General features: G+C 42.0%; 1 protein-coding gene across 1 annotated transcript in view; it reads right to left on the bottom strand.

The window, feature by feature from the left end:
- The window catches only part of HAT1 (histone acetyltransferase 1), a 70819-nt gene that overhangs the window by 41113 nt on the left and 4165 nt on the right, over positions 1-25541 (bottom strand). The window contains exon 3 of the mRNA XM_010377593.2: positions 2592-2667. Coding sequence (XP_010375895.1) covers positions 2592-2667 — 76 coding nt within the window. The remainder of the gene's footprint in view (positions 1-2591; positions 2668-25541) is intronic.

Genomic DNA, 25541 nt, shown 5'->3' on the forward strand with positions numbered 1-25541 from the left:
ATGGTGGTACCCACCTATGGTCCCAGCTCCTTAGGAGGCTGAGGTGGGAGGATCTGCTTGAGCCTGGGAGTTCAAGGCTGCAGTGAGCTGTGATCGCACCACTGCAGTTCAGCCTGGGTGACAGAGCAAGATCTGTCTCAAGAAACAAAAACAAAAACAAAATCCCTGAGTCTGATGTAAATAAAGAAATAAATAAGGGGAAGAAGAAGAGCTCTTTCTTATAGTAGCACGCCCAACTAATAAATGAGAAAAGTATGGAAGAGTTACAAAATCACCATTTTACAATCATCATAGTAAATGATTCAAGCAAGAATCATTAATGGATGCTAAAACTTCTGGGTGAAAGCTTGATGGAAAACAGGATATTTTCAGTCTCACAGAATCTCCCTACAAACTACTTATAAACGACAAAGGAAAAAACATTAACTTTATAGTGGAAAAACCTGGCAGCCACCTCTAAATTAGGTGACCCAAGTTAACTTAACCAACAAGGGACAAACTAGTATCACGGACTTCCTGATGTGATACACTGAGGACACAATACCATTTCTGTAATGGCACAGCAAAAATATGCATTATCTGAGTTTAATCACAAATAAACCAATCAAATGAATCCAATATAACAGTTCTACAAAATTAGCCTATACCCTACAAAAATGTCTGTTAGGAAAAAACAAATGCTGAGGATATGTTTCAGATTAAAGAAGAATGAAGAGATATGACAACGAAATACAGTATGATTCTGTATTGGATCCAGGATTGGAGAAAATTGCTATAAAAGGATTACCAGAAATCAACTGACAAAATCTGAAACACGGACTGTATATTAGAAGATAGTACTGTATCAGGCCAGGCATGGTAGGTAGCTCATGCCTGTAATCCCAGCACTTTGGTAGGCCAAGGTGGGTGATCACTTGAGGTCAGGAGATTGAGACCAACCTGACTAAGATGGTGAAACCTTGTCTCTACTAAAAATACAAAAGTTAGCTGGATGTGGTGGCGGGCGTCTGTAAGCTCAGCTACTTGGGAGGCTGAGGCAGGAGAATCATCTGAACCCAGGAAGCAGAGGTTGCAGTGAGTTGAGATAGCACCACTGCACTCCAGCCTGGGCAACAATGCGAGACTCTGTATCAACGTTAAATTTCCTGAACTTTTACAACTCTTCCACGATTATTAACTTTACTTTTAGGAAATATATACTGAAGAGAAATGAGGGGTAAAGGATCAGGATATATTTGCAACCTATTCTCAAATGGTTCAACAAGAAGAAGAAGAAGAGACAATGATTAAAGCAAATGTAGCTAAATGGCAACTGGTGAATCCAGGTAAAAAAATATACAGAGATCACTGTACTTGCAACTTTCTGCAAATGTGAAATGTTTTCAAAAATTTTTAAAAAGTAACTATTTCAATGATGTAATCAACGTATAGGAAATTAAAGAGCAGTGTTAAATATACTGGGACATATCTTTATTTTGTTTTTGTTTTTTTGATACGGTCTCGCTCTGTCGCACAGGCTGGAGTGCAGTGGTGCGATCTTGGCTCACTGCAATCTCTGCCTCCCGGGTTGAAGTGATTCTCCTGCCTCAGCCTCCCGAGTACCCGGGACTACAGGCGTGTGCCACCACGCCTGGCTAATTTTAGTATTTTTAATAGAGACGGGGTTTCACCATGTTAGCCAGGCCGGTCAGGAACTCCTGACCTCAGGCAATCTGCCCACCTTGGCCTCCCACAGTGTTGGGATTACAGGCATGAGCCACTGCACCCGGCCTGGGACATATCTTTAAAGTTCCTTCTAAAAAATAAACTTCAGGGCAGGTACAGTGGTTCATGCCTGTAGTCCCAGCACTTTGGGAGGCGCAAGTGGGAGGATCACTTGAGTCCAGGAGTTCAAGACCAGCCTGGGCAATATAGGGAGACCCAATCTCTACAAAAAAAAAAAAAAAAAAAAAAAAAAAAACCAGGCATGGTGGTGTGTGCCTGTAGTCCCAGCTACTCAGAGGCTCAGGTGGGAGGACTGCTTATGCCCAGGAGGTTCAGGCTGCAATGAGCTTTGATCACACTACTGCACTCCAGCCTGGATGACAGTGAGACTCTATCTCAAAAATAAATAAATAAATAATAAATAAATAAACTTCTCTCAACTGCTTATTTAATCACAGAACAACAACTTAAGCTTTCTATTACAGCTTTAGGGGAATACATGCTACTAGAAGTAATTTAGCAAAATGGTAGGCAGAAAAAAGTAGTAGTTATGATTATGGGCTCTGGAGTCAGATTGCCTAAAATCTACACTCCAGCCATTTGTATGTTCATAAACAATTACCCAATTCCATCAATGCACAAAGTAGCAAATAATAATACCATCATTAATACTGTTGTGAGAATTAAATAATGCATTTATAGCACTAAATGGTAGGCATTAAAATGACTGGTGTCTCAATGTAAAAAAAAAACCACCGTTATGTATTTTAAGATAAACCACATAAAAAATAAGAGCAAAGAAAATAAAAAATTGATTTCCTCAAAGAAAAAGAATGAAATTTTTTTTTCCCATACTAATTTGGCAAACATTTTACTAAGTTACTTACTCATCCCCAAAGAGTTGATGCGTATACTCAGGAAAGAAAGTTCTAATGTCATTTTCAAGATCTTCAGGAAAACGAACTGTTTAAAGGGACAAAAAATAGAGATATTAAAGATATTGAAGGTGACAGGTATTTCTATTTCATGAATTTCAGTATAACTAGGATACAGCCAACATTTTTCTTACTCAAAGTGTCACTTCTCCATTATATGATTTATTTACACTGTATTCTCAAGAGACTAATGAACAATGAAAGTTAAACTATTACTTTGAGTGCTTTACTTATTCTAAGAATTAGAAGGCAACAAGGTATGACAGAGGCACCTGATTTAGTTTTTATTTTTCCATATGTTTATGCACAATGCAAAGAGTAAAGGAAAAACAAAAAGACACTTTGAGATAAGAAAAGTTACAGCAAATGAAAACAGGATGCTGTAAGAAACATTCTGATAGTAACAATAACCTGAGTTTGATGAAGTCATTCTTTTTGACTACTAGATGACATTTATGTGGTTCTCATGTTTGTTTGTTTTTTGCTATTAAAAAGTAACACTGCAATGACATCTTTATATACATCCTGCTGTACTTTTATAAGTATACACAGGGGAAATTGCTGGCAGTAGAAAACTAGGGGGAGAGTACCGAAATATTTGCATAAATATTGCTATATAAATATTGCTAAAGTGGCCAAGTGCAGTGGCTCATGCCTGTAATCCCAGTACTTTGGGAGGCCAAGGCGGGCGGATCACCTGAGGTCAGGAGTTCGCACCCAGCCTGGCTGACATGGTGAAACCGTCTCTACTAAAAATACAAAAATTAGGCCAGGCACAGTGGCTCATGCCTGTAATCCCAACACATTGGGAGGCCGAAGTGGGCGGATTACCTGAGGTTAGGAGTTCAATACCAGCCTGGCCAACATGGTGAAACCCCGTCTCTACTAAAAATACAAAAATTAGCCAGGCATGGTGGCACACACCTATAATCCCAGCTACTTGGGAGGTTGAGGCAGAAGAATTGCTTGACCCCAGGAGGCGGAGGTTGCAGTGAGCCAAGATCGTGCCACTGCACTCCAGCCTGGCCAACAGAGCGAGACCTTCTCTCTCTCTTAAAAAAAAAAAAAAAAAAAAATTGGCTGGCTGTGGTGGCGCATGCCTGTAGACCCAGCTACTTGGGGGGGGGCTGAGGCAGGAGAATCGCTTAAATCCAGGAGGTAGAGGTTGCAGTGAGCCAAGATCATGCCACTGCACTCCAGCCTGGGTGACAGAGACGGTCTCAAAAAGAAAAAAAAAATTATATATATAGCTAAAGTGCCCTATAAAAATATTATAACAGTTTATATACCCATAAGCAGTTTATATACCCACAGCTTGTAAACTCCTTTGTTCCCTACATCCTTGAAAGCACTATGCTGTACTCAAGGATACTCTGTACCCTCAACTTTAATTTCTATCAATCTAAGATGGAATGGGTATCCTTTTGTTATTTTTATTTGTATTTGTTTTGAGTACTGAAATACTGGACATTTTCCTGATCAAATTTATCTTACGAAGAAAATTTTATTCATTAAAAAATTCTTTTTTTTTTTTTTTTGAGATGGAGTCTCGCTCTGTCACCCAGGCTGGAGTCAGCTCACTGCAAGCTCTGCCTCCTGGGTTCATGCGATTCTCCTGCCTCAGCCTCCCAAGTGGCTGGGACTACAGGCGCCCGCCACCTCGCCCAGCTAATTTTTTGTATTTTTCAGTAGAGACGGGGTTTCACCGTGTTAGTCAGGATGGTCTCCATCTCCTGACCTCATGATCCGCCCACCTTGGCCTCCCAAAGTGCTGGGATTACAGGCTTGAGCCACCGCGCCCGGCCAAAAAAAATTCTTAAGCAATTGAAAAACGAAAAGATAAATTGCAGGGCCGGGCGCAGTGGCTCACACCTGTATTCCCAGCACTTTGGGAGGCTGAGGCAGGCTGACCACTTGAGGTCAGGAGTTCAAGACCAGCCTAACCAACATGGTGAAACCCCGTCTCTACTAAAATATAAAAATTAGCCAGGTATGGTGGTGGGTCCCTATAATCCCAACTACTCTGGAGGCTGAGGCATGAGAATTGCTTGAGCCTGGGAGGAGGAGGTTACATTGAGCTGAGATAGCACCACTGCACTCCAGCCTGGGCGACCAAGAGAGACTCTGTCTCGGCGGGGGGGAAAAAAAGATAAATTGTAGATGAAAAATTTCTAACACTGTCCTCACAGACCAAGTCATTCCCTGCATGCCAAAGTATCACCAGCAGATTACTAATTTACAGAAGAAAAGATATATTTTCACTGTAGAGATCTGGTAGTCACCTGCTTTCCAAATGATCTAACTTAGCATCATTCATTGTGGGACAGAACATTATGTGCCTCCTGATTCAATGCAATATGAAGTACAGTCATCCCTCAGTATACTCAAGAGACTGGCTCCAGAACCCCTGACTGTACCAAAATCCACGATACTCAAGTCCTGTAGTTCTGTCTGGTGTCCCAAACACTGTATATTCTATCTGCATTTGGTAGAAAAAAAAAATCCGTGTGTAAGTGGACCCACACAATTCAAAGCAGTGTTGTTCAATGACCAACTGTATGCTGCATCACCCATGAAGTTTTCTCACCAAAATTTTTTATCTTAAATCTAATCATGCTTTTTACCTTCCAATTTGCCGGAAATACAGAGGAAGAGGAGGAAGTTAAACTAACATCAAAAGGAAATACACAAATCCAGAATGTAGATTTATCTAATAGTTCTGTGCAATGACTTTAGTTTCCCAAATAAATTAATGTCATGTAGGGGGAAAGTTGCATGTGGACGGAAAGGGACTGCTCTGCATTAAAAGAGATTATTTAAAAAACATTATGACCAGGCCGGGCGCGGTGGCTCAAGCCTGTAATCCCAGCACTTTGGGAGGCCGAGACGGGCGGATCACGAGGTCAGGAGATCGAGACCATCCTGGCTAACCCAGTGAAACCCCGTCTCTACTAAAAAATAAAAAAAAAATTAGCCGGGTGAGGTGGCGGGCGCCTGTAGTCCCAGCTACTCGGGAGGCTGAGGCAGGAGAATGGCGTAAACCTGGGAGGCAGAGCTTGCAGTGAGCTGAGATCCGGCCACTGCACTCCAGCCTCTCCAGCCTGGGCGACAGAGCGAGACTCCGTCTCAAAAAAAAAAAAAAAAAAGGAAACATTATGACCAAATGCAGTTCATAATCCTTACTGGATCCTTGTTTAAGTAATTTTTTTTATTTTTATTTTTTTTTGAGACAGGGTCTCCTTGTCACCCAGGCTGGAGTGCAGTGGCACAATCACAGCTCACTGCAACCTTGAACTCCTGGGCTCAAAAGATCTTCCAGCCTCAGCCTTTCACGTAGCTGAGACTACAAGCGCAAACCACCATGAACAATTAATTTTTTTGTTTTTATAGAGATGGGGGTCTTACTTTGTTGCCCAGGCTCGTATCCAATTTCTGGGCTCAAGCCATCCTCCCACTTCAGCCTCCCAAAGTGCTGGAATTATAGGTGTGAGCCACCATGCCTGGCCTAATTTCTTTTTAAGCTATTAAAGTGTTTTGATGGCAACTAGGAAAACCAGAAATTACACGGTATTGAAAAAAATTACCATTAATTTTCTTAAGTGTGATAACAGTATTATGGTATATATATATGAATGTCCATATATTAGGAGATACACTATAGGAAAGTGTTGTGATGTTTAGATACCTCTTGTCAAATAATTCAGCAAAAATACACACATACTAAAGCAAATATGGCAAAATGTTAACTGTTGAATCTAGGTGTTAAATATACATGAGTATTGTTTTATTCTCTCAATTGTTCTGTGTTTAAAATTTTTCATAACAAAATTTAAAGAAAAAAAAGAGGTCTAGGCAAATGCAGCCAAATGTTAAGATTTGAAAAAGCAAAGTGATGGGATCACAGACATTGCTTAGTTTCCTTTTTTTTTTTTTTTTTTTTTGAGACAGAGTCTCTCTCTGTCGCCCAAGCGGGAGTGCAATGGCGTGATCTTGGCTCAGGGCAACCCTCACCTCCCGGGTTCAAGCAATTTTCTTGCCTCAGCCTCCCGAGTAGCTGGGATTACAGGCACCCACCACCCAAAAATTAGTGTCCAGCTAATTTTTGCATTTTTAGTAGATACAGGGTTTCGTCATGTTGGCCAGGCTGGTTTCAAACTCCTGACCTCAGGTGATCCGCCCGCCTCAGCCTCCCAAAGTGCTGCGATTATAGGCAAAGTCACCATGCCCAGCCAGCACTGTATTTTTTGTATGCCTGTAATCGTTAAAAAAAATAGTCAAATATGTCCAGACTCATTAACCTAAAAAGTCACAACTACTACATCTCTAGTGTTTGAAAATGTTTGGAAATATCTAGAAATTCTGAAAAATTAATTTTCAAATATAGTATGTATGTTATATGACATTTTGGTAGTGATGGGTAAAAAGACATAAAGAAAAGAACAAGTAATGAGTAAGAAAAGTTGTCTTAAGCCTAGTTATAATTATTTCTAAAATTCAGATTGGCCTTCTTCTGATGCACGTCATCCAAATTAGTGAGTTTTAATATTTTAATATTTAATAATAAAAAATTTGGTCCACAGAAGACAGGAACTAAAAGTTGGTATTTAGTGGATTTAAGGTTCAATCAGTGTGATATATATATATGTTACTTGAGAACATGTATAAAATGTGAACTTTCTCTAGGATATCAGAAACATTAAATATTTTCAAGTCTTTATAAGGCAGTTATGGCAGTACAGCAAACAAGCAATCCAAATGTCACAAGCGAATGATTAAATAAATTACAGTAAGTACATGAAATGGCTTACATAATTATTAAACATGTTATCATGACAAACATAGGAAAATGTTCACAATGCAAAGTGAACAGAACATGATATGGTAACCTCGATTTTATAAAAGAGAAACAATAGAAATGAATATATAATAAAAAATACTAGAAGAAAACAACCCAAATTATAATACAGAGGTAGGCATTTTGAGTGATGAATTATGGATAATTTTTATTTCATCTACTTCTATGTACTTTCCAAATTTTCTGCAAAATATGTATTACCCTGATACTCAGAAAAAATAAACAGTATAAAAAACTGAAACAATTCAAAATAAGTACTAAAAACCTATGTCACAGCTGGGCACAGTGGCTCACGCCTGTAATCCCAGCACTTTGGGAGGCTGAGGCAGGTGGATCACCTGAGGTCAGGAGTTCGAGACCAGCCTGGCCAATATGGTGATGCCCCATCTCTATTAAAATTACAAAAATTAGCTGGGTGTGGTGGTGTGCACCTGTAATCCCAGCTACTCGGGAGGCTGAACTAGGAGAATCGCTTGAACCCAGGAGGCGGAGGTTGCAGTGAGCCAAGATCAGGCCACTGCACTCCAGCCTGGTTGACAGAGCAAGACTCCATCTCAAAAACAAAAACAAAAACAATCTATGTCACTCACGCTTTTGTAGAAAAATGGAAGCTTGGTCTGGAATACTAAATGGCACCTTATTGTTCTATAGGAGGGGTCCGCAAACCCCATATATTGGTTTGTGGCCTGTTAGGAACCAGGCTGCACAGCAGGAAATGAGTAGTGGGTAAGCTAGAAAAGCTTCATCTGTACTTACAGTTGTTCCCCACTGCTTGCACTACTGCCTGAGTGCCACCTCCTATCAGATCAGCGGTGGTATTAGATTCTCATAGGAGCAAAAACCCTATTGAGAACTGTACATACAAGGGATCTAAGTTGAATGCTCCTTATGAGAATCTAATACCTGATGATCTGAGGTGGAGCTGAGGCAGTGATACCAGCACTGGGGAGGGGATGCAAATACAGATTAATGTTAGCAGAGAGGTTTGACTGCATAGAGACCATAATAAATCAATTGCTTGCAGACTCATATGAAAACCCTATCAGCCCAGCCTGGCCAACAAGGAGAAACCCCGTCACTACTAAAAATACAAAACTTAGCCGGCCATGGTGGCGCACACCTGTCATCACAGCTACTCCGGAGGCTGAAGCAGAAGAATCACTTGAACCCAGGAGGTGGAGGTTGGAGTGAGCCGAGATCGCGCCACTGCACTCCAGCCTGGGCAACAGAGCGAGACTCCGTCTCAAAAAAAAAAAAAAAAAAAAAAACAACAACAACAAAAAAACCCATCAACTTTATCAGTGAGTAGTGAGTGGCTAGTGACAATAAAGCTGCATCTGGTGGCAGGCTTTATGGTGTCAAGTGAATTCATGTAGTTCCATTGTACAGCTGCATCTAGTGGCAGGCTATAAGTCAGAATCCAACATTTATTTTAGTCCCCATGTTGCCAACCCATTATTTTATTTGCCACTTCCATCTGTGACTCTTTCTCACACTGTACACTTGTCTCAGTCACAGTTTTGGTTAAGTCTTTTTGCTAACCCTAGCCAAAATGAGTAAAAAACAAATGTCACTGGAGAGCTTCTCTGAAAAAGGGGAAAGACCCAATGATGAGACAGCAGAAGACTCTAAGACTGCCAACAAAAATAAAGCTGCATGTAAAATACCAAGAGTCCTACTTAAATTATAGGTTCACTGCAACAAGTGATTCACATTCTCCAAGCTCTAGTACATGGTGACCAGCTATCCAACAAAGCCACGAAACCTTCAAAACTGCTTAGTTACATGGAGACCAAGCACCCTGCATTAAAAGACAAGCCTTTGGAGTTCTCAAAAGAAAAAAACATGAACATGAAGAACAGAAGCAATTTACTGAAGGCCATCACTTCATCAAATGTGTCTGCACTGAGAGCATCATTCTTAATGGCTAACCACATTGCTGAAACTAAGAAGCCCTTTACTACTAGTGAAGAGTTGATCCTGCCTGCTGCTAAGGACATTTGTCGTGAACTTTTAGGAGAGGCTCCAGTTCAAAAGGTGGCACATGTTCCTCCTTAGGCTCATACCATAACTAGAAGAATTGATGAAGTAGCAGGGGATGCTGAGGCACAATTGTTAGAGAGGGGTGAGTCACCATGGTGTACAACCCAGGTTGACGAGTCTACCAATGTGGACAACACGGCAACAATGCTTGTTTTTGTGCAATATATTTCAGGAGGATGTGCATGAGGATACGTTGTGTGCACTTTTCTTGCCAACCAATACCACACTGCAGAACTATTCAAGTCTTTGAATGATTATGTATCAGGAAAACTGAATTGGTCATTTTGTGTTGGTATAAGCATGGACGAAGCGGCTGCCATGACTGAACAGCTTTCTGGTTTCATTATTCAGGTCAAAGAGGTCACCTTGACCGGACGCAGTGGCTCATACCTGTGATCCCAGCACTTTGGGAGGCTGAGGTGTGAGGATCGCTTGAGTCCAAGAGTTTGAGACCAGCCTGGGCAACACAGTGATACCCTTTCCTCTATAAATAATAAAAAATTAGCTGAAGGCCGGGCGCGGTGGCTCAAGCCTGTAATCCCAGCACTTTGGGAGGCCGAGACGGGCGGATCACGAGGTCAGGAGTTCAAGACCATCCTGGCTAACACGGTGAAACCCCGTCTCTACTAAAAAAATACAAAAACTAGCCGGGCGAGGTGGCGGGCGCCTGTAGTCCCAGCTACTCGGGAGGCTGAGGCAGGAGAATGGCGTAAACCCGGGAGGCGGAGCTTGCAGTGAGCTGAGATCCGGCCACTGCACTCCAGTCCGGGCGACAGAGCGAGACTCCGCCTCAAAAAAAAAAAAAAAAAAAAAAAAAAAAAAAATTAGCTGGGTGTGGTGGCATGTGCCTGTAGTCCTGGGCAGAACTGCTTGAGCTCAGGAAGTTGAGGCCACAGTGAGCCGTAACTGTGCCACAGCACTCAGCTTGTGCAATAAAGTGAGACCCTGTCTTAAAAAAAAAAAAAAGAAAAGAAAAGAAAAGAAAAAGAAGTCGCTTCCAAATGTGAATCTACGCACTATTTCATCCACTGAGTAATGCTGGCTAGCTAAAAAATGTCACCTGAACTTAACATTTTGCAGGATGTAATTAAAATTATCAACCACATTAAAGTATATGCCCTTACCTCACACCTGTTCACACCGCTCTGTGAGGAGATGGGCACAGAGCACAGAGCACACATATTTTCTCTTATATGTGAGATAGCTTTCTAAAGGTAGATCACTGGCTAAAGTTTTTGAGTTACAATAGCCGCTCCAGAGATTTCTTTTAGAAAAACAGTCACCACGGGCAGCACATTTCAGTGACATAGAATGTGTCACAAAACTTGCTTATTTTTGCGACATATTCAACCTGCTTAACAAACTTGATCTATCACTTCAAGGGAGAACAACAATTGTCTTCAAGTTGGCAGATAAAGTGACTGCTTTCAAAGCCAAAGTGGAAGTATGAGGGTGACAAGTGAACACTGGGATTGTTGACATGTTTCAAACATTAGCAGAGATTTTGAAAGGCCCTGGCTCACAGGGTCCTCTTACTCCCAGTTGGTGCACGATCACCTATCTCAGCTTTCAAAAGAGTTTGAGCATTATTTCCCAACCATAAAAGAACCCTGAACTGGGAAGGAATGGATCCGTGACCCATTTTTGAATAAGTCAAGTGAATCGACTTTGTCCGTGCTGGAACAGGGTCAACTGCTTGAGACTCCAAATGAAGGTGGCCTTAAAAGTGTATTTGAAGCTGGGTGTGGTGGCTCACATCTGTAATCCCAGCACTTTAGAAGGCTGAGGCAGGCGAACTGTTTGAGCCCAGTGGTTCAAGACCAGCCTGAGCAACATGGCGAAACCCCGTCTCTACTAAAATTACAAAATTTAGTGGGGTTTGGTGGTATGCGCCTGTAGTCCCAGCTACTTGGGAGGCTGAGGCATGAGAATCACTTGAATCCAGGAAGCGGAGGTTGCAGTGAGCTGAAATCGTGCCACTGCACTCCAGCGTGGACAACAGAGTGAGACCTGTCTCAAAAAAAAAAAAAGTATTCAGACAACTTCACATCTCCTTATGTTCTGAATTAAAATCAAGGCAGAACATCCTGAGATTGCCACAAAAGTACTGAAAAGCCTGCTTCCATTTCCAACATCTTCTCTTCGTGAGGTAGGGTTTTCTGCAATGACAGCAACCAAAACGAGATTACAGAGTAGACTGGACATAAGCAAAACACTTCAGGTGTCACTGTATCCATCACCCCCAGGTGGGACTGTCTAGCTGCAGGAAAACAAGCTCAGGGTTTCCACTGATTCCACACTGAGGTGTATAATAATTTCATTATAATTACAATGTAATAATAGAAAAAGTGCACAATGAATGTAATGCACTTGAATCATCCCAAAACCATTACCCCTAAGCACCCCCTCCCTGGTCTGAAGAAAAATTGTCTTCCACTAAACTGGTCCCTGGTGCCAAAAAAGTTGGGGACTGCTGCCATATAGAACATAGGGCCTGCAATGATTCTTCCTTTTGAATGTATTTACTGTTGCTTCTTTCTTTCTTTTGTAGAGACAGAGTCTTGCTATGTTGCCCAGTCTGGTTTTGAACTCCTCCAGCCTCAAGCAATCCTCCTGCCTTGGCCTCTCAAAGTGCTGGGATTTTAAGTGTGAGCCACCATGCCTGCCCTGCCCTATTGCTTCTACTCTTAGATATAGTTCCTTTAAAGAGCGAGAATCAGTAAACAGACAGATAGATAGATGGGGTCTTCCTCTCTTGCCCAGGCTGGAGGCAGTGTGCAATCACAGCTAACTGCAGCCTTGATCTCCTGTGCTTAAGCCTCCCAAGTAGCTGAGACTATAAGTGTGTGCCACACACTTGGCTAATTGTTTAATTTTTTTAAGAGACAAAGTCTCGCTACGTTGCTTAGGCTGGCCTCAAACTCCTGGCTTCAAGCGATCCTCCTCCTTCAGCCACCCTTTTTCCTACAGCTCAGTTACTATAATTATCCATCATGCTACTGCTATTTCAGAGTTACTAATGACTTTATTGTACAATTAGTGGTTTTGCTTTTCTTCACTCTCGTTGAACTCCATAACAGTGGATGTTATTAAACTCTTTTTCTACCTGAAATATTATTATTCCTTTCTCATTTATATACTATCCTGATTTACTTCCTTGTTTTTCTGACTTAACCTGGTTTATTTAGCTTCCACTTCCTTAGATAATAGGCATTTTTCAAGACTTGGCCCTTGGTCTGCCCTTCTTTCAGTGTGTTTCTTTAAGAGTTCATCTTTTTTCCTGGCTTCAACTACCAGCAGCAACAGTACCACCAGAGCCAGCTTTCTCCTCCAATCTTTGTGTCTGTCAGTGGCACCACCTTTTACAGGCATGAACCACCATGTATGGTGATAAGTTCATATACTTTCTAGTTCTCAAAATCACTTCAGTAGTTTCTGGAGAGGCAAGATGCATGAAAGAAGATATAGTCTACATGTCTTATTAACCAAAAGTAAAATTAAGAAATCACCAAGGCACATTATTTTAATCAATTTTTAAAGCTTGTTTAATAAATACCTAAGAGTTCAAGACCAGCTTCGGCAACATGGCGAAACTCCATCTCTACAAAAAACATAAAAATTCGCTGGGCGTGGTGGCACACACCTGTAGTCCCAGCTACTTGGGAGGCTGAGGTGGAAGGACCACTTGAGCCTGGGAGACAGAGGTTGCAATAAGCTGAGATCACACCATTGCACTCCAGTCTGGGCAACAGAGCCAGACCCTATCTCAAATAAATAAATAAATACTTAAGTATTTAACACATTTAATATATATGATCTATCAACAGGTGCTCATAATGCAGACATAAATGGATTCTGGCCCCCACGGGGCATAGTATCTAATTGTATTCTGGACTATATCTAAGTTTATTCATAATCCTGTGTTCTTTAAATAACCGAAATTTTAGCGTACTGCCCAATACATCCTTTCCTAGCCATGCTGAATTGAAAAACAAGCTTAATTATATAATTTTAAAACATAAGGGTGGCCCCAATGTGCTGGCAACATTCCCATCATCACAATCAATCTGCAAGATGAGGTATCTCAACATTAAATATTCCTTGGAGATGCCATAATTAATCCCATCACACTCTTTATTCCCATTAACAGCAGCCCAATCCTTAAAAATTCCCTTATCACAGGGATTCTCATCCCTATACAGTAGTATAAAACTACTCATCTAATTTCCCACCCCTTCCCAACTCATTGTGACCACTGTGAAACTTAGAAGTCAGTTACCACCAAAATTCTCCATAACCCCAACCTCTGTATCAAATGCTCTCCTATCCTGTGCTAACAGTTCTTTGGCACACATGGGTCTTCCTTAAGGATGCTCCTTTCTTACAGACCTCTCAGGTAGTGGTTGTTTTCTCCATCTTCATACTGCTAGAAGAAGGTATCCTCCTTGCTCATTGCTGGTTTCAGACTAATGTCTCTCTCTCCACACCCTAAGAACAAACCGCTTTGAAGCTCATGCTCCATCTCTCTCCCTCATTCTTTGAATAATTTAGCTCCAGGCTCACTGTTGCACTTTCCAACACTACAACTGCCTTAAATCTTGGTAACTTCAAAATTAATGAAAATCAATCTTCCAGTCCAGCCTTGGAGCTCCTTGATTCCTCCCCAAGAATTTTATCTTTACTGTACCTTAGCCACTTATTCTCATGTTGTGCCCTAACCTTTATTTATCATTATTTACAATTACACCCCCTTAATCTCTATTTCAAATATTGTACTATCTTACCATCACCATTTGTCTTCCTACCTCACTCCCTATACCCCCAATTCTTTTGTTTGCTTTTGTTTTTTGAGACAGCGTCTGGCTGTGTCACCCAGGCTGGAGTGTGGTGGCACAGTCAGTCACAGCTCACTGCAACCTCAACCTCCTGGGCTCAGGTGATCCTCCTGCCTCAGCCTCCTGAGTAGCTGGGACCACAAGCATGCACCACTACTCCCGGCTAATATTTTATTTTTTGTAGAAATGGGGTCTCCCTATGTTGCCTAAGGTGGTCTCAAACTCCTGGGCTAAAGTGATCCTCCTGTCTCGGCCTCCCAAAGTACTGGGATTACAAGCGTGAACTACCACACCCGACCATACCCCAATTCTAACAATTCTTAAACCCCCACCAAGACTTAAAATGAATTTTTTCTTTCTTTATTTTTGAGACGGAGTTTCGCTCTTGTTGTCCAGGCTGGAATGCAATGGCACAATCTCAGCTCACAGCAACCTCGGCCTCCGAGGTTCAAGCAATTCTCCTGCCTCAGCCTCCCAAGTAGCTGGGATTACAGGCATGTGCCACCACGCCCGGCTAATTTTTGTATCTTTAGTAGAGACAGGGTTTCACCATGTTGGCCAGGCTGATCTCGAACTCCTGACCTCGTGATCCACCTGCCTCGGCCCCCCAAAGTGCTGGGATTACAGGCATGGGCCACGGTGCTTGGCCACAATGAATTGATTTGAACATAATTTCACTGTCCCTCTTCTACTTCATATCTTCATTTTCCTCCCTTTCCAGTGCAGAATTCCATGGCCCATCAATATTATCACTCCATCCTAAACATCCTCAATCCCTTGCCCTTAATTTTTTTTATAGCAGACTGGTTAAAAAAAAAAACCCACTCTAGGCCGGGCACAGTGGCTCACGCCTGTAATCCCAGCACTCTGGGAGGCCGAGGCGGGTGGATCACTTGAGGTCAGGAGTTTGAGACCAGCCTGGCCAATACGGCGAAACCCTGCCTCTACTAAAAATACAAAAATTAACCGGGCGTGGTGGTGGGTGCCTGTAATCCCAACTACTTGGAAGGCTGAGGCAGGAGAATCGCTTGAACTCCGGAGGCGGAGGTTGCAGTGAGCCGAGATTGTGCCATTGCACTCCAGCCTAGATGACAAGACCAAAATTCAGTCTCAAAAAAAAAAAAACAAAAACCCACTCTAGTCGAATTTGACTATATATCTACTCTTTGTGGTACACTTTCATCTGGACGTGACTGACCTCACTTTATATTCATGAGAACTTGAAGTGGGCCCCTAGTACTACCTGACAATCGTAACAGTTCTCAAGTCTACTCACTCCTCCCACTCACCTAGATGACTATTTCCTCAAACCTCCAATGCCTTCTTCTGTAAGCACATTCTCCACAGACGACCTGCTTCCTATCTCACTTAGGAAACAGAAGCATTCAGAAAAGAAACTGCACAAAATGCTTCCTCTATACCGTTTAGCTTACTGCAGCAATTCCTGTATACTCTCCTTCATCTTGTTATAGTAGAAATTCTCCATGCTCCTATCTAAGGCTAATCCTTCCATTGATTAATAAAATACTTCCCCCTCTTACATTGTCAAGGATATTACTCAGCAAATACTCCCCTTCTCTGATACTCCCAGAAATACTCCTATATAATCTCCCCCTTCTCTGATAGATCATTGCCATCAGCATATAAACATGATGTTATTTCTCACAGGTTTAAAACATTCTCATTTCTATATTAATATCTAACAAAGTAGACTTAAATATAAAGCAAGATGGGTTAAAGAGGGGACAGAGATAAAGATGAAACATTTTATAATGAGTAAGGTCACTTCATCAAGAAGACATAGGAAGTCTAAATCTGTATGTACCTAATATCAGAACTGCAAATACATCAAGCAAAAATTAATGACTGAAGACATAGACAATCCACAATTCCAGCTGGAGATTTCAACAGTTCTCTCAATTGTCATAATTGCTAGAAAGACAGTAAAAATATAAAAGACTTTAATACTATTATGTCAATTTACACTTATAGAACACTACATAAAACTACAGAATATAAATTATTTTTCAGTGCACCTAAGACACTGACCAAACAGATCCTATATAATGAGCTATAAAACAAGGCTCAATGAATTTAAAAGGACTGAAATAAGACTATATTGTCTGACTTTGACAGAATTAATTCAGAAATCAGTGACACTAAGACAGCTAGAAAAGTCCCAAATATTTGGAAATAAAGCAACACTCTTCTATATAACTCACGGGTCAAAAAAGAAGTCACAAGGGAAATTAAAAATATTTTGAGGCCGGGCGCGGTGGCTCAAGCCTGTAATCCCAGCACTTTGGGAGGCCGAGACGGGTGGATCACGAGGTCAAGAGATCGAGACCATCCTGGCTAACACCGTGAAACCCCGTCTCTACTAAAAAATACAAAAAACTAGGCGGGCGAGGTGGCGGGCGCCTGTAGTCCCAGCTACTCGGGAGGCTGAGGCAGGAGAATGGCATAAACCCGGGAGGCGGAGCTTGCAGTGAGCTGAGATCCGGCCACTGCACTCCAGCCTGGGCAATAGAGCGAGACTCCGTCTCAAAAAAAAAAAAAAATATTTTGAATTGATCTATAATAAAAATAGAACACAACAGAATTGGTGGGATGTAACTATATCAATATTTAGCGGTAAATTTTTTTTTTCTTTTTTTTTGAGATAGAGTCTCGTTTTGTCACCCAGGCTGGAATGCAGTGATGCAATCTTGCCTCACTGCAACTAGAGATAAATTTATAACATTAATGCTAGTATGAGAAAAGGAAAGTTTAAAATTTATATAGACTTCTACTTTAAAAAGAAAGATCTTAAAAAGTGCAAATTAGACTAGGTAAGGTGGCTCATGCCTACAATCCTAACACTTTGGGAGGCCAAGGCAGGAGGATCACTTGAGCCTAGGAGTTCGAGACCACCCTGAGCAACATAGTGAGACTCCATTTCTACAAAAAAAAATACAAAAGTTAGCTGAGTGTGGTGGTGTACACCTGTAGTCCCAGCTACTCGGAAGGCTGAGGTGAGAGGGTCACTTGAGCCAGGAGGTTGAGGCTACAGTGAGCCATGATCACACCACTGCACTCTAGCCTGGGCAACAGAGCAAAACCTTGTCTCAAAAGGAAGAAAAAAAAATTAACCCAAAGTCAGCAGAATGAAAGATTAAGAAAACAGATAAATAATAGACCAAGGCAATTGCTGAAAAGATCAGTAAGACTGATAAACTTGTAGGGAGACATTAAAAGAGATAAAGAATTACCAATATTCCCAAGAAGGGATTATAGATTCTAGAGTCACTTATTTTATTTTATTTTTTGAGACAGCATCTGGCTATGTCACCCAGACTGGAGTGAAGTGGGGTGATCCTAGCTCACTATAACCTCCACTCCACCTCTCCGGCTCAAGTGATCCTCCCACCTCAGCCTCCCAAGTAGCTGGGACTACAGGTGCACGCCACCATGCTTGGCTAATTTTAAAATTCTATTTTATCGACAAGGTCTCATTATATTGCCCAGGCTGGGCTTGAACTTTTGGGCTCAAGCAATCCTTCTGCCTTGGCCTCCCAAAGATCTGGGATTACAGGTCTGAGCCACTGCACCTGGCTCTACAGTCATTTAGATGGTAACAGGGGAATATTGTAAACAACTTTCTGCCAAGAAAGTTAGATAAAATAGAGAAATGTTTTCAAAGACAAAAATTACCAAAACTGACATAAGAAACAGAAAATCAGAATAGTATTAAATCTATTTATTGGATTTATAGTTAAAAACCTTCAAAAAAAAGAAAACTCAAGGCACATAAAACTTCACTGGTGAATGCTACTGAACGTTTAAAGGAATAATGCAGTCTTATACAAATTCTTCCAGAAGACAGAGAAGAAACAGTTCCTAACTCATTTTATGAGGCCAGGAAACTTTGATACCAAAATCAAACAAAGATGTATGAAAAAAGAAACCATCACCTGTCATGAACAAGGGAGTCTTAATAAAACATCGCCAAGTCAAATCCAGCAAGGCAGAAAAAGGATAATATACCGGCATGCAAGGCTAATTTAACACTTAAAATCTCATCAATGTAATTCACATTATCAGAATTAAAGGAGAAAAATCTTATGATTATCTTGATAAAGAAAAAGCATTAGAATGTAACACTTTCATAATAAAAACTCTCACCAAACTAGGAGTAGAAGGAAACTTCCTCAACCTGATAAAGGGAACATATGAAAAACCTATAGCTAACATCATAGTGAATGGTGAAAGACTCAAAATTTTCCTACTTAAATTGGGAATAAGGCAAGGATGTCTGTTCTATCACTTCCATTTGACATTACAACAGAGGTTCTGGCCAGTGCAATAAATATGGCAAGAAAATGAAACATAGGTGGCTCTCCATATATGCAGGTTCCACATCCACTGATTCAACCAATTATGGATTAACATGGGATTGGTTGAAACCTCAACTACAGAATCTGCAGATACAAAGAGCTGACTATACTATATGGCTATATTTTTTCCCCCCGAGACAAAGTCTTGCTTTGTCACCCAGGTTGGAGTGCAGTGGCACAATCTCAGCTCATTGCAACCTCCACCTCCTGGGCTCAAGAGATTCTCCTGCCTCAGCTTCCCAAGTAGCTGGGATTACAGGTGTGTGCCATCATGCCCAGCTAATTTTTGTATTTTCAGTAGAGGCAGGGTTTCACCATGTTGACCAGGCTTGTCTTCTCGAACTCGTGACCTCGTGATCCACCTGCCTCAGCCTCCCAAAGTGCTGGTATTACAGGCGTGAGCCACCAGGCCCAGCTATATGGCTATCTATCTATCAAGATAGGTTCTCACTCTGTCACTCACACTGGAGAGCAGTGGCACAATCACGGCTCACTGCAGCCTGGAACTCTCGGGCTCAGGCAGATCCTCCCATCTCAACCTCCTGAGTAGCTGGACTACAGACACACACCACCACACCTGGCTAATACTTGTATTTTTTGTAGAGATGGGTTCTGCCATGTTGCTCAGGCTGGTCTCAAACTCCTGGGCTCAAGCAATCTACCTGCCTCAACCTCCCAAAGTGCTAGATTACAGACGTGATCCAACATGCATGCCCAGCCACACTATGGCATTTTGTATAATGGACCAGAGCATCAGCAGATTTTGGTATCCACAGGGGATCCTGGAACCAAATCCCTGAAGATACCAATGGACAACTGTATAAGGCAAAGAAAAACTGTAATTTTCTTCATTAACAGGTAACGTGTGTGTGCAGGAAATCTGAAATAATCTACACTTAAAAAAAAAATACTACAGCTGGGTGTGGTGGCTTATACCTGCAACCCTAGCACTTTGGGAAGCTGAGGCAAGAGGATCGCGTGAGCCCAGGAGTTCAAGACCAGCATGGGCAACATAGTGAGGCCCCGTCTCTAGGAAAAAAATTTAAAAAAAAAAAAAAAAAAGTTGCCAGGCATGGTGGCATGCACCTGTAGTCCCAGCTACTCAGGAGGCTGAGGTGGATTGCTTCAGCCTGGGAAGTCAAGGTTATGGTGAGCCACAATCACACCACTGTACTCCAGGGTTGGCAATGGAGTGAGACACTCTCTCAGAAAAAGCCCAGAATACAAAAAACTATGATAATAAGTGAATTTAGGAAGGCTGCAGGATACACAAACTGTGCCATTATGTGTGCATGTATATGCACATGCACACACACAAAACAAGCAACTGGAAGAGAAAATTTTGAAAGTATATCATTTTTAGGTCAGGCACAGTGGCTCACATCTGTAATAGTACTTTGGGAGGCCGAGGTGGGCAGATCATTCGAATCCAGAGTTCAAGACCAGTCTGGGTAACATGGCGAAACCCTGTCTCTACAAAAAAATACAAAAATTAGCTAGGCATGGTGGTGTATGCCGAGTTTCAGCTACTCGGGAAGCTGTGGTAAGAGGATCACTTGAGCCCGGAGGCAGAGGTTGCAGTGAGTGGAGATCGTTCTACTGCACTTCATCCTGGGTGGCAAAGTGAGAACATGTCACACACACACACACACACACACACACAAAATTAAAAAGTATACCATTTTTAAGAGCATCAACAATCAAAAGATGTAGATTTACTCAGATAAATGTAACAAAGTATACGCAAGACTGAAAACCCGAAACATTTCTAGAATACAGAAATATGTCATGTTCATATATTGGAAGGCTCAATGTTATTAAGATAGCAATTCTCCCCACTAAAAAAATTCATTTTTAGATTCAATGTAACCTTAACTAAGTCGGAACTTTTTAAATAGAAATTTACCACCTGATTCCAAAATGTATACAGAAATAAGGTCAAGAATAATCAAAACAATCTTGAAAAAATAAAGATGTGGGACTCACACTACCAGGACTCACTAGAAAGTTACACTAATCCAGACAGTACGATATTGGCAGAAAAACAGACAATGGATGAGAAAAGTCCAGATGTAGATCCACACGTGGAAGTTCAATTTATTTTTGTTAAAGCACCAAGGCATTCACACAGATTATACTGAAACAAGTGGATATCCACATGGAAAAACAAACCTTAATCCCCTTCCTCATATTGAACATGAAAAATAACATGAGATGGATCATGGACATAATTTTAATAAGCTAAAACTAAAAACCTTCCAGAAGAAAACATTAAGAGAGCTTCATTATCTCCTTGGGGTAGACAAAGATATTAGGCATGAACCAGAAAACACTAATAGAAATTTTTAAAATTAATAAACTGGACATGATTAAAACTAAAAACTTCTGGTTATCAAAAAACAGTTTAGAATATGAACAGGCAAGCCACAAACTGAGAGAAAAATGTGCACAAAACATGTAATCTGCATAAAGGACTCATCCAGAATATGTAGGTAAATATAACTAATAACAAAAAGACAAATAACCTAATTTTTTTTTTTTTTCTTTTTTTTTGAGATAGAGTCTCACTCTGTCGCCCAGGCTGGAGTGCAGCGGAGCGATCTTGGCTCATACAAGTTCTGCCTCCCGGGTTCATGCCATTCTCCTGCCTCAGCCTCCCAAGCAGCTGGGACTACAGGCAACCGCCGCCACACCCAGCTAATTTTTTGTATTTTTAGTAGAGACGGGGTTTCACTGTGTTAGCCAGGATAGTCTTGATCTGACCTCGTGATCCGCCCGCCTTGGCCTCACAATGTGCTGGGATTACAGGTGTGTAATCCGCACCTGGCCCCCAAATAACCTAATTTTAAAATGGGCAAAAGATGTGAATACATGAGTCCAAAAGGAGATAGTCAATAACCACATTTAAAAAAAAATCCTTAATAGCATTAGTTATCAGGGAAAGGTAAATTAAAATCTATTTAAACTTTACAACCACTATGAAGTACTACTAACAAAGAAATACTACTACATACCCAGTAGAATGCCTAAAACTTAACAAACCGACAACATCAAATGTTGGTGAGAATATGGATAACCAAAATTCTAATACACAGTCGATGTGAGTATAAAAGTACTTAGAAGTCAGTATGGCAAGTATCCCCTAAAGTTAAACATACAAATACCCTCCTGACCCAGCAAATCCACAGCTAGGAATTTATCCAAAATAAAATCATATGTCCACAAAAAAACTCATACAGTAACAGCCAAAAACTAGAAACAACCCAAATATCTATTAGCTGGTGAATAATGATGTATCCAACAACAGAACAGTATTCAGCAATAAAAAGGAATGAACTGCCGGGCACGGTGGCTCACGCCTGTAATCCCAGCACTTGGGGAGGCCGAGGCGGGCGATCATTAGGTCAGGAGTTTGAGACCAGCCTGGCCAACATAGTGAAATCCCGTCTCTACCAAAAATACAAAAGAATTAGCCAGGCATGGTGGCGGGCGCCTGTAATCCCAGCTACTCCAGAGGCTGAGGCAGGAGAATCGCTTGAACCCAGAAGGTAGAGATTACAGTGAGCCGCAATCACGCCACTGCACTCCCAGGCAACAGCGTTAAGACTCCGTCTCAGGACGGGCGCGGTGGCTCAAGCCTGTAATCCCAGCACTTTGGGAGGCCGAGACGGGCGGATCATGAGGTCAGGAGATCGAGACCATCCTGGCTAACATGGTGAAACCCCGTCTCTACTAAAAAATACAAAAAACTAGCCGGGCGAGGTGGTGGCGCCTGTAGTCCCAGCTACTCGGGAGGCTGAGGCAGGAGAATGGCGGGAACCCGGGAGGCGGAGCTTGCAGTGAGCTGAGATCCGGCCACTGTACTCCAGCCTGGGTGACAGAGCAAGACTCCGTCTCAAAAAAAAAAAAAAAAAAAAAAAAAAAAAGACTCCGTCTCAAAAAAAAAAAAAAAAAATTTTGGCGAATGAACTACTGGTACAGACAACATATGATGTACCTCATAAAAATTATGCTTAATGAAACAAGCCAGTCACAAAGCAGTATATATGGTATAATTCCATTTATATAAAGTGCCAGAACATGGAAAACTAATTTTGGACAAAAAAATGAGACTGTAGTCACCTTGCAGGCGGCAGGGACAGAATGGTAAGGAACAAAGTTCTATCTCCTAAGCCTGCTCTCATTAATGTTAGAGCAATACTAACAGCAATGAGTTCATCTAGCACCTAGATCTTGGCTTCAGCACCCACATCTTGGCTTTAAAATACCATTTCCTGGCCAGGCGCGGTGGCTCAAGCCTGTAATCCCAGCACTTCGGGAGGCCGAGACGGGCGGATCACGAGGTCAGGAGATCGAGACCATCCTGGCGAACACGGTGAAACTCCGTCTCTACTAAAAGATACAAAAAACTAGCCGGGCGAGGTGGCAGGCGCCTGTAGTCCCAGCTACTCAGGAGGCTGAGGCAGGAGAATGGCGTAAACCCGGGAGGCAGAGCTTGTAGTGAGCTGAGATCCGGCCACTGCACTCCAGCCTGGGCGACAGAGCGAGACTCCGTCTCAAAAAAATAAATGAATAAATAAATAAATAAATAAAATACCATTTCCTGTGGATGGGTGTGATGGCTCATACCTGTAATCCCAGCACTTTGGGAGGCCAAGGTGGGCAGATCACCTGAGGTCAGGTGTTCGAGACCAGTCTGGCCAACATGCTGAAACCCTGTCTCTACTAAAAATACAAAAATCAGCTGGGTGAGGTGGCGGGCACCTGTAATCCCAGCTACTTGGGAGGCGGAGGCATGAGAATCAGTTATACCCAGGAAGCAGAGGTTTCAGTGAGCCAAGACCGCATCACTGCACTCCAGCCTAGGTGACAAGAGTGAGACTCCATCTCAAAATAAAAAACCATTTCCAGGCCGGGTGCGGTGGCTCATGTCTGTAATCCCTGCACTTTGGGAGGCTGAGGCGGGTGGATCATGAAGTCAGAAGATCGAGAACATCCTGGCTAACACAGTGAAACCCCGTCTCTATTGAAAATACAAAAAATTAGCCGGGCGCAGTCGTGGGCGCCTGTAGTCCCAGCTACTTGGGAGGCTGAGGCAGGAGAATGGCGTGAACCCAGGAGGCGGAGCTTGCAGTGAGCCGAGATCGCGCCACTGCACTCCAGCCTGGGTTACAGAGCAAGACTCCCTCTCAAAAAAAAAAAAAAAAAAAACCATTTCCTGACTGGGTGCAGTGGCTCACGCCTGTAATTCCAGCACTTTGGGAGACCGAGGCAGGTGGATCACTTGGTCAGTTTGAGACAACCTGGCCAACATGGCGAAACCTCATCTCTACTAAAAACACAAAAAATTACCTGGTCCTGGTAGGCACATGTCTATAATTCCAGCTACTAGAGAGGCTAAGGCACAAGAATTACTTGAATCCGGGAGGCAGAGGTTACAGTGAGCCAAGATCGCACCACTGCACTCTACCTGGGTGACTGAGTGAGACTCTGTCTCTAAAATAAAATAAAATGACATTTCCTACTACAAGAAACCAGTGATCCTTGGAGAAATGGCTGATTCCAAGGCTGGGACGGAGATAACAGATGACAGGATGTTCCAAGGTAATCAAGGTATCAAAGAATGAAGTAATCGCAAAATGAGGTGACATGTAAAAAATACAGAGAGCCCAGCAACCACGTCGTCACTCTGCTCAGCCCTTATCAAGTATTTTCTGTATGTCAAGGAGTTGAAACACTTTACTGATATTTAAACTCCATATTTAATCTTTGTAACTACTGTGAATTATTATTAACAATGAGGAAATTCAGGCATGGAAAGTAATGCAACCAGGAATCATGAGCATATATTATTTTTCACTTGTTCTAAGTGTAAAATTTTAGCAAATTTAGAGCTGTGCCACAATCTAACTTTCAAACATTTCCATCATTCCCAAAAGAAACGTCAGGCCCATTTGTAGTTACTCTGTGCTCCTACCTCTAGCCCCAGGCAACCACTACTTTCTGACTCTATGGATTTGTCTTTTCTGAATATTTCATACAAATGGAATTACTTAATATATGGTGTTTTTGTTTAGTTTCTCTCACTTAGCACAATCTTTTTAAGGTTCATTGCAATAGGTATCAGAATTTCATTCCTTCTTGTTGTCAAATACTATTCCATGGTATAGCTATACTATATCCATTTACCAGCTGATATAGATCTAGGTTTTTTACATTTTTTGGCTATTGTGAATAATGCGGCTATGAACACTCATGTACAAGTTTTTGCATGAACTACATTTTCATTTCTCTTGAGTAGATAGATACCTGGCAGTACAACTCCTGGGTCATATAATTCATCTATGTTTAACTTCTTAAGAAACTGTCAAACCAGGCCGGGCGCAGTGGCTCACGCCTGTAATCCCAGCACTTTGGGAGGCCAAGGCGGGCGGATCACAAGGTCAGGAGATCGAGACCACTGTGAAACTCAGTCTCTACTAAAAATACAAAAAATTAGCCGGGCGCGGTGGCGGGCGCCTGTAGTCCCAGCTACTCGGGAGGCTGAGGCAGGGGAATGGCGTGAACCCAGGAGACAGAGCTTGCAGTGAGCCGAGATCGTGCCACTGCACTCCAGCCTGGGGGACAGAGCGAGACTCCCTCTCAAAAAAAAAAAAAAGAAACTGTCAAACCAGGAGGGGTGCTGTGGCTCACAGCTATAATCTCAACACTTTGGGAGGCCAAGCCAGGGAACTGCTTGAAGCCAAGAGTTCAAGATCAGCCTGGACACACAGACACGTAAGGTCCATCTCTA

The sequence above is a fragment of the Rhinopithecus roxellana genome, chromosome 14, assembly GCF_007565055.1.
Source record: "Rhinopithecus roxellana isolate Shanxi Qingling chromosome 14, ASM756505v1, whole genome shotgun sequence".
Lineage (NCBI taxonomy): Eukaryota > Metazoa > Chordata > Mammalia > Primates > Cercopithecidae > Rhinopithecus > Rhinopithecus roxellana.